The sequence below is a fragment of the Dipodomys spectabilis genome, unplaced genomic scaffold, assembly GCF_019054845.1.
Source record: "Dipodomys spectabilis isolate Male_0828 unplaced genomic scaffold, ASM1905484v1 ptg000145l, whole genome shotgun sequence".
In the NCBI taxonomy this organism is placed as follows: Eukaryota; Metazoa; Chordata; class Mammalia; order Rodentia; family Heteromyidae; genus Dipodomys; species Dipodomys spectabilis.
In genome coordinates, this window is record NW_024870822.1 from 6,406,219 (window position 1) to 6,418,925 (window position 12,707).

At 43.0% G+C, this 12,707-nt stretch overlaps 1 protein-coding gene across 2 annotated transcripts in view; it reads left to right on the forward strand.

Moving 5' to 3' along the window:
* Nucleotides 1-10,877, forward strand: part of Wt1 (WT1 transcription factor) — a 49,795-nt gene extending 38,918 nt beyond the window's left edge. For both annotated transcript variants that reach the window (XM_042691686.1, XM_042691687.1), the window contains 5 exons: nt 1,498-1,594; nt 4,713-4,863; nt 7,000-7,089; nt 7,718-7,810; nt 9,971-10,877. In XM_042691686.1, coding sequence (XP_042547620.1) covers nt 1,498-1,594; nt 4,713-4,863; nt 7,000-7,089; nt 7,718-7,810; nt 9,971-10,092 — 553 coding nt within the window. In that variant the 3' untranslated portion in view covers nt 10,093-10,877. The remainder of the gene's footprint in view (nt 1-1,497; nt 1,595-4,712; nt 4,864-6,999; nt 7,090-7,717; nt 7,811-9,970) is intronic.
* Nucleotides 10,878-12,707: the final 1,830 nt, after the last annotated feature.

Consider the following 12,707-nt stretch of genomic DNA (forward strand, 5'->3'; position numbering starts at 1 on the left):
ATAGCCAGTAAATTTTCCCTGGAGGCTTAAGAAAAAGTTCATGCATACTTTTTTAAGATACTTTATTGATCCGAATACCATGCAGCCTGCCCCTTTAGAATGAACAGTGAGCGTTCTAGGCTTTCCTACATTCCCAGATTTGTATAATTATTCCTGCAATTTTAGGGCATTTCAACTTTCCACATCTCTCCAGCTCCCTCAGCCCTGGAGGAGGTTGGAATGGCAATCAATCATGACTTGACTTTCTATTGATTTGCTCCTTTAAAGACATTTCCTATAAATAGAATCATCCATCAAGTGGTCTTTCTGGATTAATTTCTTCTACTTAGCATAATGTTTTCAAGGTTGGTACCTGTCAGGGCACAAATCAAAACTTTGTTCCTTTTTATTGCCAAATAATATTCCATTGTATGAATATATTTTATTTTGTTCGTGCCTTCCCCAGTTGATCCGCATTTGGGTTGATTCTCGTATGGGGCTTTTATTACTAAATAATTATACTGTTGGTGAACAATGGATATATATTTTTTTATGTAGACATCTGCTTTTATTCCCCTTGGGTATAGACCCAGAACTTCTGGGTCATGTGGTAACTTTAGATCTTTTTTTTTTTTTTTTTTGAAAGACAGCCAGACACTTTCCGAAGCAGCTGCACCATTTTACAGAGATGTTTCACAAAGCAATTTCATCCCCATCCCCATGGTGGTTCTTAGTGTAATTCTAATGTGTTGCCAGAATGGCTTATTGTCCTGGCTCTGTTTCATCTGGGAATAGAATCACTGCAGAATAGATACCAGAAAGGATTGTACCTGAAGGAAAGAGTATTTGTGCAGCAGATCAACCACTTTTTCCAAATTATTCTTTGAACACTCTACATTCCCCCGGTCTTACTAGTTGGTCCCAAGTTCACCTGAGCACCAACTAGGGGACCAATGAGTCTTATGCTGGAGGATGATGACCTGGCATAGTTTGGCTACAAAGAGTTAAGTTGATTGGGAAAGCTGATCTGCAGGTTAAGTGGAACAAGGCTGCAGCTTTGTTCCCCCCCCCCCCCCCCAAGACGTGACATCTCTTCTTGTAAGTTTCATCACTTTCTTGGTGCTATCTGGTAACATGTGAGTCATGAGGTGCCGACAACAATCCAACGCATTTCATACTCAGCTCCAGGCATTCTGCTCATTCCTGAGATATCCGTGGCTGTCAGCCCACCATTCAAATGGTAAACAACTCGCTGTGGATGAAATCTGCCACTGGGGCTTTTCTCAGCGTGTCTGAGTGAGACCCAGATCCACACAAGGAGCCTGCCAGAATCGAAGGGTGAGGGATGGCCTCGTGGTGAGGACAGGAGTGTTGGACAGACTAGCCTCCTGGAGGGAAGCAAAGACCAACTATTCTCATGCTGTGGACTTTTAAAAGAGTTTTCTTGACAGTTAGCATTTCTCAAAGGTGGGTCCATGAGCTAACCTGAACGTCAGCTTCCCTTTTCTGTGTTTGCAGCCATGGCACAGGGTACGAGAGTGAGAGCCACACCACACCTATCCTCTGTGGGGCTCAGTACAGAATACATACCCATGGCGTGTTCCGAGGCATTCAGGTGAGTACTGGAGGACCAGACTGGAAGCTGCCTTCACTGCCTCTTTCCCTGCTCAAGTGTCCTGCAGTTCCTGGCTTAATGGATCATCTGGCCTGGACAAATTTTTGTACTCACTGGGGCTGGTCAGGTACCTCCTCTTTGCTAAGAAATGCCATCTCCTGCTGACTGGGACCAAGATGCTTCCCCATTCTCACCTCCTTTGCTGCTTAAATCCTTCTCCAGGGTGGGCTCTTGTACAATGGAGACCCATTTCTAAGATCTGGGCTGCACTGTAAACGGCTCAGAGGTCATCTGTCAGTGGTCTTGCCAAATGTTGATAAGAGCAATCACTGCAGTACACCTATGGCTGGACATTTCCCATGTGTTGCTTTATACGTGGACTCACAGAAATGGACTTTATCTGAGTTTTAAGTTTACATAAAAATCTCACAGAAAGAACAGAGAGTTCCCTTTCGCCCTCACAGTTTTCCCCATTAGTAACATTTTGTATTGGGTATAAGACATTTTATAATTAATGATCCAATGCGGATACATTACTGGTAACTACAGACCGTGGTTTATATGAGGGTTCACTCTTTGTGTTTTATAGTTATAAATGTCTAATGCCATGTATCTCAGTATGGTATCATGTGAAACAGGTTTATCACCTCAAAAACACTCAATACTCCACCCGTTCATTACAATCCTTTCTGTTCCTTCTTCTCCTGATAACCACGACCTTTTCTCAGGATGTCATGTAGTTGGAAACATATTTATGTAGCTTCATTTCTAGATTGGCTTTTTCCATTTAGCCCTGTGCATTTCAGATTCCTATATGTTTACACGTGGCCCTCATTTAATCCTCAGTACACACTTTGAGGTGGGTACTGTTGTCAGTTCCATTTAACATATGAGAAAACAGAAGCCTACAGCAGATGATTGATTTTTCCCAAGTCACTATAGCTAGTCATGGAACCAAGACTGACCTAAAATACATGTTGTGTCTGAGTCTAGAACCCCTGTTTTTTTTTTTTTCTGTTGTGGGGCTTGAACTCTGGGCCTGGGTGCTATCCCTTAGCTCTTCAGCTCAAGGCTAGCTCTCTACCATTGAGCCACAGCACCACTTCTGACTTTTTCTGTTTATGTGGTACTGAGGAATGGAACCCAGGGCCTCATGCATGCAAGTCAAGCACTCTACCACTGAGCCAACTTTGCAGCCCATAGAACCCCTGTTTTTTATGATTACATAGTGCTGCTTCTTAGGGAGACAGAGACTGTGAGCAGCTTGGAGGAGGGAGAAGTCTTCAGGGAGAGTAAAGAAAATAAAACAGAAAAGGTGATAATTTCAGAGAACTCAGTACAAATGGTGGAAGACCACTTCCAAAGAGCCTCTTTGAGACCATCCATGATTACCAGTGATTCACATTTGTTGGCTCAGTGGCTGCAGTAAGCATAACAGCTGTGCTACCATCATCGATATAGAATGGCCTAGAAATAAGTTGTTTGTGGGCCATGCTCCAATGTGGGCAAGTAGCTCTGAACTGTCCTGATTAGTTTCCAGAACTGTCATGAAATTGTATTCCCTCAGGTTGAAATAATAGCACAGGTGTCAGAAACACAGAGATCTGATGAAGATCCACAAAGGTGTCAGTATTCTCCCCCACAGATACCGCCAGCATCCATCATTTCACCCGGACTCTGACTGACATCAAGAACTCATTTTTTAAATGTCCTATTCCCACATGTCCTGCATTTTGAATAATGAAAGGAATTGCAAAAAGATGTCCTTGCCTTCCTGCCCACCAGACCCCATTTGTCAGATCCTCTGTCATTGCCTGTAATAAACTCTGACTTAGTGTTTCACTATCTGCTGATTTCCTCTGGAGTTCACCAATCAAACTGCTGGCCTGCCATTTTATTTGTCCTGGGACACTGACCCATTGACACAATGTTGTATGTCATTATACTATAGCACTTTTTGCAAAAATGGAAGTGCAAGGCAATGTGAAATAGCAGAGAGAACATTAGCATGAATAGAGTGGAAAACATATGAGGCAGGGATTGGTTAAGCTCAGAAGTGTTCTAGTCTTGATGCAAACATGGATGAGCCCTTGACATGCCCATCTGTGACTGGACAGGGAAGCTCTGTGGCCCTTTAGGGTACTTACCTTCCAAAATGTGCATGACTCACTGAACCTAAGGACGTGAAGGACAGCTTTTCTCTCCTACTAGGTAAAAAAGTTGTCAATCTAGGCCCTGTAAAGGACACAAAGGATGTAAGGGCAATCTGGCTGTGACATCTGTTATCCTATTGATTGCCAGGGTTGATTCGGCTGATCTGGCTGGCTAGGCCGGTGTCCCCTTCCTCCCTCACCGCTCTATGTGTGTCCCTCCCAAAGCTGTGCACTCGGTGAAAGAGGACGGCCATCCCCGATAGAGGAGGAGGTCTTGGGTCAAGGGTATAGGAGTAGCTGCGCTGCCCTGCTAGAACCTCCAAACAAGCTTGTAAGGAAAGGACACAGAAGTACTCAGAAGGCAGAGTCCAGTGTTCTCTGGGGTTTTAAAAAGGGTTTTCTGGCTACACATGGTGGTGCTGGTGGGTTCAGCTTCCCTTCACAGACAAGGGACATCCAATTCAGGGGCACCTTTGTCATCATTTGTTTACCTATGGAAGACTGGATCAGTTTAAGGCTTGTTGAATAGCTCACTTCCCCCCCCCCCCCTCTAATAAGACTTTCCCTACTCATTTGCAGATTAAACACAAGGTCACAGGATCAGTTGGGAAAGAGTAGATCTAATCTGGGACTCTAGACCCTAGACCTTACTGTCTTGAGGGCAGATACAGAGACACTGGATGGATTGGGAGCTCCTTCAGGCACCAACATCAATGTCAGAGACCTCAAACAAGCTGCACTTCAATTCTCAGTTCTGTTAAATCAGTAATGATGACATTAGAATTCTGTATCACAGCATGTCTTGATCTGTTATCCATTAGTGATGTCTGTCACAGGCATCTGGGGGTGTGGATGGAAGTGGTTTTAGATCTCCTTCCTGTAGTGGTATTACAAGGGCACTTTCCCTTGGGACTGAATCGTATGTTCATCGTGGCTTAAAATCTCTGTGCCTCTTACACTCTCAGGATGTGCGGCGTGTGCCTGGAGTAGCCCCAACTCTTGTCCGGTCAGCATCTGAAACCAGTGAGAAACGCCCCTTCATGTGTGCTTATCCGGGCTGCAATAAGAGATATTTTAAGCTGTCCCACCTACAGATGCACAGCCGGAAGCACACTGGTAAGTATGTCCAAGTTAGCTTTGAGCAAGAGGACAGCTTCATGCGGTGACTAATGTCATCATCATCATCAATAATAATTATTATTGCTGACTTGCATGCTGGGAAGCTGAAGGACTTGGCTCAATCATTGCACGTGGAGGATGCAATTCTGGCAGACTTGAGTTTATACACAGTGGGCCACAGACTGAGGCTAAAATGAGAACATTGGTGGCACGTTCTAGTTACACTTATTTTCACAAGGTTGTAAGGAAAATGGTAGAATTCTGCCTGGAAACGGGAGTGGGAATGTGTGAAGGCAATATGGGTGTAGAAACTTTTCCTAAGAAAGAGACACTTACAGATCAGTAAGAATTAGATGACTGATTAAAGGCTGAAAACAAGGTAGCCAAGACCCTGAGATCGCTGGAGGTTAAGAAAGTTCTTGCAGGAGACAAAGCTACACAGGTTGGTATTTAACCTCACTATAGCCACCCCCGAAAGAGTGCAGTGTTTTCAATTGCATTTATAATAATAGGACAGAGTAGCATAACAACTGGGCTACCTGAATATATTATTTCAGTTAATTATCAAGCAGGGAGGAGGCGGTGGAAGCTAGACTCAAACGTCTGCCTTTTCACTCTTTCTCAAAGAGTGTCCAGTCCACTTGGGAGCTGGGATAGACACACCTGAAAAGTGGGGAGAGAAAAAAGCAAAGTGTAAGCTTGTGTACTAAATGAGAGCCTGGAGTCGTACAGGACTTAGAATGGACTTGGGAGTGAGTAGTTTGGGGCTATTGGCTTCAGAGAATGTTTCTGGGAGCAGGAAGGGCGTGGACTAACTATCAAAGCTAATGAGGTCAGGCAGAAGAAGGAAAGAATGACCAGAAGATCAACAGCAAGTGCGAGAAATAGGATTTAAGAGGGGTATTGTCTCCTTTGGGCTATGGAGGTGAGGTAGAAGACACTGGGCTGGGTATAAATCCAAAGCTAAGAAAAGACTCTAGGATTTTTTCAGACCACAGACTGAGACTATGGCTTATTATCTTAGTTGTTATGGGATCAGTCCTTTGATGAAGGAAGGAAGGAAGGGAGGAAGGAAGGAAGGAAGGAAGGAAGAAATTTTGACTTTATCATGAGATTGTCAAGCAGGCATTGAAGAGAATGTGCAGGTTCACTCTTTGATGGATAGGTATGTGGGTATAGGGATGGAGTACACTGAGTGTGTGCGAAGTACAAGATTGTTGAAGTCCTCTATAGCAGGAGTACAGAAGAACCAGGGAGACATCAGAGATTGGAGGCAAAAGTCAGTAGGGCTGCCTGGAAAGACTTATAGACCCTCCCCCTGCCCCCTCCCCCCAACCAGGTAGCTTCCACTCCATCCCAGAAGGTTGTGACATAGAATTCTCCTAAGAGGAGAGAGGTCCTGCAGTTGCTTAGTGCACTCAGGACTCAGTTCACAATGTTTGGCTGAACTTTCTCTGTGGAGGGCAGGGGTGTGGCTATCCATTAGAGGAAGGGATTGAGCAATTCCACTGCTGGCCGCTCTTGGATAAATTTAATTTATTGGTTTAATTGAAGCATCTCACAACCCTGGAGTCATTTATGCTTGACTCAAGAACATGAAGTCAATAGCATAGAACATGGAATCTTTGGGCCATAAAACTCAGAACACTTGTTCATGGGCCCTGCCTCAAGGCACATCCATTCTGGAATTCTGCCTTGGACTCCATCTAGGACTTTAAGGTTCTTTGGTTTTGATTTGTCTAAAGATTTACCACTCATGTTTAATTAATTTTTTTTTTTACCTCTGTTAGGCATTAGCCCGAGCCTTGTACATGGGTGGCCTAATTTAATCTATTCATAAATTCTTTGACGTCGTCAGATTATTGACCCCATTTCACAACGTGGAAGCCACTTCACAAGGTGTTGTAAGTGGCAGAGCTGGTTAGGGCCGGTTCTTACCCAGCCCAGAGTCCACGTGTATGTGCACAGCTGGGTCTTTTCTTGCCCAGAAAGTGCACAATGCTATCCTCAGAAGCTGCCTGCTGACTCCCAAGTCACTCAAAGTGTTTTGGAATCCCTTCAACCCCAATAGTTGCCGTTCCTGAGCTTGCATTTCTAGGATTGTACTCAAATAGAATATGTGTCTTCCTCAAGGTGAGAAACCCTACCAGTGTGACTTCAAGGACTGTGAGCGAAGGTTTTCTCGTTCAGACCAGCTCAAAAGACATCAAAGGAGACATACAGGTTTGTAGGTTCACTTCTCATTGCTGGCAGTCACATGCCCTTGGGTTAGGGCTGATTTTTTTTTTTTTTTTCAGTTCTCTTCCTTATTGAATGTGGATGAGAGAATATCATCTATTTAGTCTTTCGAGTTTACTTTTCTCTCCTCACCTGGAGACTTTTCTTTTCTCATAAAAGAAAAGAAAAAGAAAAGGAAAGTTAGGAAACAATCTACATTTTTCCTGTAAACAAATGAGATTCCCACTGCAAGTGGCTGTTGATAACACCAGACATAAGTGAAGAACCAAGAGTAGTAGAGGACAGAATTGGACTTGTAGAGTTTGATTCACTGTTTTTAGTCTCTGTTCTAGCTGAGACCTAGGCTCAGGTAAATAAAACAAAACAAAACCCTTGGATATTTGTGGTTAAGAAATGGTTGTTTCCAAAGACAGACGCAAGTCCTCGAGGTCACTGTGCAGAGTCAGGGAGTTCCTGCTGGGCCTGGGGAATTGGGAACCTCTGAGGACCAGGTAGATACCAACAGGTGTGGCTGGAAATGCCGAGGGTCCTCCAGCTACCACAGAGCCAACCTGGTGGGCCTCCCTGTGCCCACATTGTTAGGGCCGAGGCTAGACCTTCTCTGTCCGTTTAGGTGTGAAACCATTCCAGTGTAAAACTTGTCAGCGAAAGTTCTCCCGGTCCGACCACCTGAAGACCCACACCAGGACTCATACAGGTAAAACAAGTGCGTAAACTTTTCTTCACATTTATTTTTCATTATTTTTTTTAAGAACTACTATTGATTAAAGTTGTTTGTGATGAGAGAGACTAGAAGAAAATGGTGTGAACAGTTCTAAGGTGTAGATTCATTTGAGCGAAAGAATAGTGCATGATTATCTTCAAATATACGTAGTAAAGTTTTGCAAAGGAGGGTGGAGGGAGTACTAAGCAGGAGAGAGACGAGAAGGAAATGTCCAGAATGAAACTGCAAAGCTGGGTCCCTACTACCCCCAGGTGGTCACCTCACATTTTTATCACTCGTGTGATACGATAATTAACCTTAACAACCATCCCCCTCCCCCGCCGCCAGCCCAGAAATTGTAGCGAGCCCAGCATTTATTTTCCTGAGGACCCATATTTTACAACCGTGTTTAGAGAGTGAATTCCAAAAGTTAATGTTTGAGAACAGTCTTGGTTTCTGCCAGAGTAACACACACATACACGCACAGGCATTATTTCCTTTGCACTATTATACACAGTGGAATAGGATTTTCACAGATCCATTGGCTGCTTATTCTCTAAAAGGCTGGTGTCATTCATAATGAAAATAGCACCATCTTTGTTGGGTATTGACTGCTCTTGGAAGCAGAGACACTGCTTAGATTATTTCATTTTGTCTTTGACATTTTTTGTAAGTAGTGTAGGCATGCTTTTATCTTCATTGTACAGATGTGGAGTCTGAGGCCAGTAGTGGCCAAATGGCTTGTCTGAAAAGTCACAAAGGTAGTGAGTGGCACACTGTACACCTTTGGTTGATTTGTTGGGAAAACCATGACTTCGCAAAGCAGTGCAGGGAGAAAGAAAAAGGAGGAGAGAGTTACAGTCAGTGAAGTTGAGTGCTACTAAGGGATGGAGAAGAAAGAGGACCATTGAGATAAAGGGGTGGTGAGAGTGGGGAGAGGGGCCAGATGAGGAAGGGAAGAGGGACAATGACCAGGAGGCGAAGAGAAACATGACATTATAAGCTCTCAGGCAGTCCCAGATCCTTGCTCATTTAAAGACAGAGTCAAGGCAACTGTGTTTAAGCATTGTCAGATGGGTGTCTTGCTCTCCTCCCTTAGCTAACAGGGTGATGGGAAAGTGTTGTTCCTGTACAACTCATTCCCTGCTTATGTCCAGAGTGACCCGGGTCACTAGCAAACTGTTTGATGCTATATTTGACCAGCCCCCAGCCCGTCCCCAGGACACCACATCTTCCTGAACATTTCTCAGCCTGTGCCCTGACCAGTTGTCAGAGAAAGTTAAATGGGACCAGCACTGAGTGTCCTGGGAACATACTCTGATTTGGCTCCTGGGGTGTTTTCCTCAGGATAGCCCAAGAGAAGCGTGGACTTTAGAATTAGACAAGCTTGGACTTGAGTCCTACCTTTGTCCTCACCAGACATCCAACCTCATCTGTAGAATGGAGATAGCCTTTTCTCTTTTGAGCTATTATAAGGAATACACGAAGCAACACATGCTGTGATATCCAGTACAGTATAAGATGGCATAAAATTAGGCTAGTTATTATCCCTAATGAGGGCTCTTTAAATGGAGGAGCCTGGATTTTTTTTTTTTTTTAGCAGAACCATACCTCCACAAAAATTTTCCATGTAACAGATGATTCGCAGAGGCACACTTTATGGCAATATCATATACACTGGTATCTGTAACTTATTTGAAAATATCTGCATGGAGCTAGTAAAGCTAGTTGCAGCTCTACTGCTGGACAGGGATTGATTAGGAATAGCCAGAATGCTGACCTAGAATTCCCCACTTAGACAGCACTGAGGTAACGTCTACAATCCCCCAAACATTCTAACAGTAGATCGAAACACATAGTTTCTCCTTTAATTTTTTTCCACACAGCTCCATGAACTAGATTTATTCCTTCTCTCCCATTCCCCAAGTCTTCTGATTTAATGTTTTATAATTCTTATAAGAGTCCTATTATTAGAACCCTTCCCACCCCTCCAAAGGTGCCACCCCAGGCTGCCCAGGCTAATAATCCACTTGTTAGCTTAGGGGAGAGACCTATAGGAATCTGAGGCAAGAGCCTGTGATGATTTAACAGGGGCCTTTGCTAGTTAAACTTGGGCCCGGTCACTCCATTACAAATATCTCTGACTAGCAATTGTGTCAACAGGTGAGAAGCCCTTCAGCTGTCGGTGGCCCAGTTGTCAGAAAAAGTTTGCCCGGTCAGATGAATTAGTCCGTCATCACAACATGCACCAGAGAAACATGACCAAACTCCAGCTGGCACTTTGAAGGGCGCAACTTGGGGACAGTTTGGTGTCCCAGGCAGGACTGTGTGTGAACTACTTTCAAATCTGGTCTTTGAAGAAAGTGGCCCTTGACCTTCACCCAACCTCCAAGACAAGACACGACCGGTACCACTGGATTCTACCAGGTTTGCCTAGAGGAGTTGATCTCTGATCTGCCAACTTGTAATTGACTCACAGGCCTGGAAAAGTGGCTGACAAGTGTCTGGTTAGTTAACAGCCCATGGCCCTTGGGTTTCGATTCTCCATTGTAAGAAAAAAACAAAGAAAACATTGTTAATAAGGTCCCCTTAACTTCCTCTTCTTCCTTTATACTCATTTTTACTAGAAATGAAGTGATGGCGCAATTGCCATCACAGGATGTTTATAGGTAGAAGATGTGCATGTGCGTCTGCTAACGTAAACTTTGTCATGGTTGCCATTTACTAACGGCTCTGGTAAGAAATAAATCAGAGAGGGAGGCATTGAGGGGACAAGTCTCATCTAACATTGAAGTGGGCTGCTAACCTGGAAGGCAGGATGTGAGTGCCACCAAGTGACATTCAACACTCGAAAGTCATGCATTTCAAATCACTGAACAAAGAATTGGAACTAACCAGTACCTCTGTATAGAAATCGAGAAGAATCTTACTGTTTTGTTAATTCAATGTTAATATTAACATGATGCTCTTAAGAAACCGTGTTTGAAGTCCTGAGATTTTTGTGGGTTTGATTTTTTTTTTTGACTTGTAATTAGGCGCATCTTTCTTTCTTTCCTTTCTTTCTTTCTTTCTTTTTTAATGGTCTGAGACCAGGACTTGAACTTGGTACCTGATGCTTTTGCTCAGTGGATAATAATGCTCCACCAACTGAGCCATGCCTCCAAACCCAAGGCACATTTTTTCAGAGATGTGTTTTTCTCCTTATACAGGAGATGTAGAATTTATTTGTATCACTTGGGTGTCTTCAAATACACAGACCACACTAGTTATGTGTCTTCAACTTGTAAAAAGTAAAGTGTCTTTAAAAGAAAATAGGGGCTGGTCCAGGATCTTCACTGATAAGACTGTCCTTAAGTAACTTAAGTAACTTTGGTTCTGTAAGTATATGTGGGAAAAAATAAGATCTATTATTGTGAAGGAAATCCATTGTTTAAAGATGATTGTGTGTGTGTATGTATGTGTATGAGTGCATTTTGTTTTTTTTTTAAGGGAGGGAGTTTATTATTTACTGTTGCTTGAAATTGCTATGTAAATATCTGTATCTGAATATGATTTTTCTCTTTGACAACTAAAATTAGGGAATGTTTAAATATTAGATGCATCACTGTCTGGATGTTAATCTTACAGTGTATTGATAATAACACAACAAAAATGTAACCTGCATTTTTTCACTTTGCTCTCCATTAAAGTCTGTTGAAAAAAGGAAGTGGCAAGATTCTATTAGCTCTATTTCATTCAGGTTTGAAGGCCAGTTAAAGCTATTTTATTTATTCGTTTGTTTCTATGTTTGAACTTAGGGCCTGGGTCTGTCATCCCTGGACATTTCTCCTCAAGGCTAGTGCTCTACCACTTGAAACACAGCTTCACTTTTGTTTTTTGTTTTTGTTTTTGTTTGTCTTGATTGGACATAAAGAGTCTCAAAGACTTTACTTCCCAGGTTGGCTTTGAATTAGGATCCTCAGAATTTAGCTAGGACTACAGTTGTTATTCATCAGTATCCAGCTAAACCTCATTTAAACAGATAAAAAAGATGCCTCTGATCCCAATAGCTACTCGTGAACCCATCCAGGTCCTGATCATAATTTAGTTTGCTGTGTTAGACCTCAGGTGGGAACTGTGTTCTAGAAGCAGAAGGGGACACCTCCACCTTGCATAAGAGGTGATTATACGCAAACTGTGGTTGGATGGGAGTGTGGATGGTGTGGTGGGAATTGAGATCTATGGCGTATGTTAATTGGATCATCATTGTATCACTCCTAATTTGACACCAGCAAAAAAGAGAATAAAGAGGTGTTAATAATAACTGGTCTTTTTGGAAAGTACTGGTCCATTCCTAAGATCAGGAGGCCTATAAGCTAACCACCTAATACAACTGAATTTACAACTGTATTCTCCATAAATTATCTTAGCAGGTGGAAAACAGCTTAGACTTCCCAGAACAGCTCAGTGTGAAGGCAAAGATCTACATTATCTATAAGCTGTAAACTCTCTTCATGGTTCTGGTACATGGTTTTCCATTGTAAATAAAGAGATACATTTGGTGTGGCTTGCTCAGCTTCATTATCTTGGAGCTAGCATGCTTTCTAAATTTCATGTTTGCATTTAAAAGTGCTTTGAGGTGGCAGAAGCTTAGTCATGGAGATTCTTTCAGCGCTGAAAGGCAGCTCAAAGTTAGGGAAGACTAAAAGCTGCGTCTCCAGGCCCCTCTATTCTGCATCTGGCTCTTGCATCACTGTTAATTATAGCAAGTGTGTGACTCATGCCTATCAGTTGTTTTTATCTTTTCCTGCCAGAAGACAACATTTCTCTGGAGAAGCTCAGCAAGTCAGAGAGAGCAGGTTTCACAGCTACCCCGGTTCCCATTTTGCTCAAGGAAGGCCAGGGATAGGGATTTTGACTA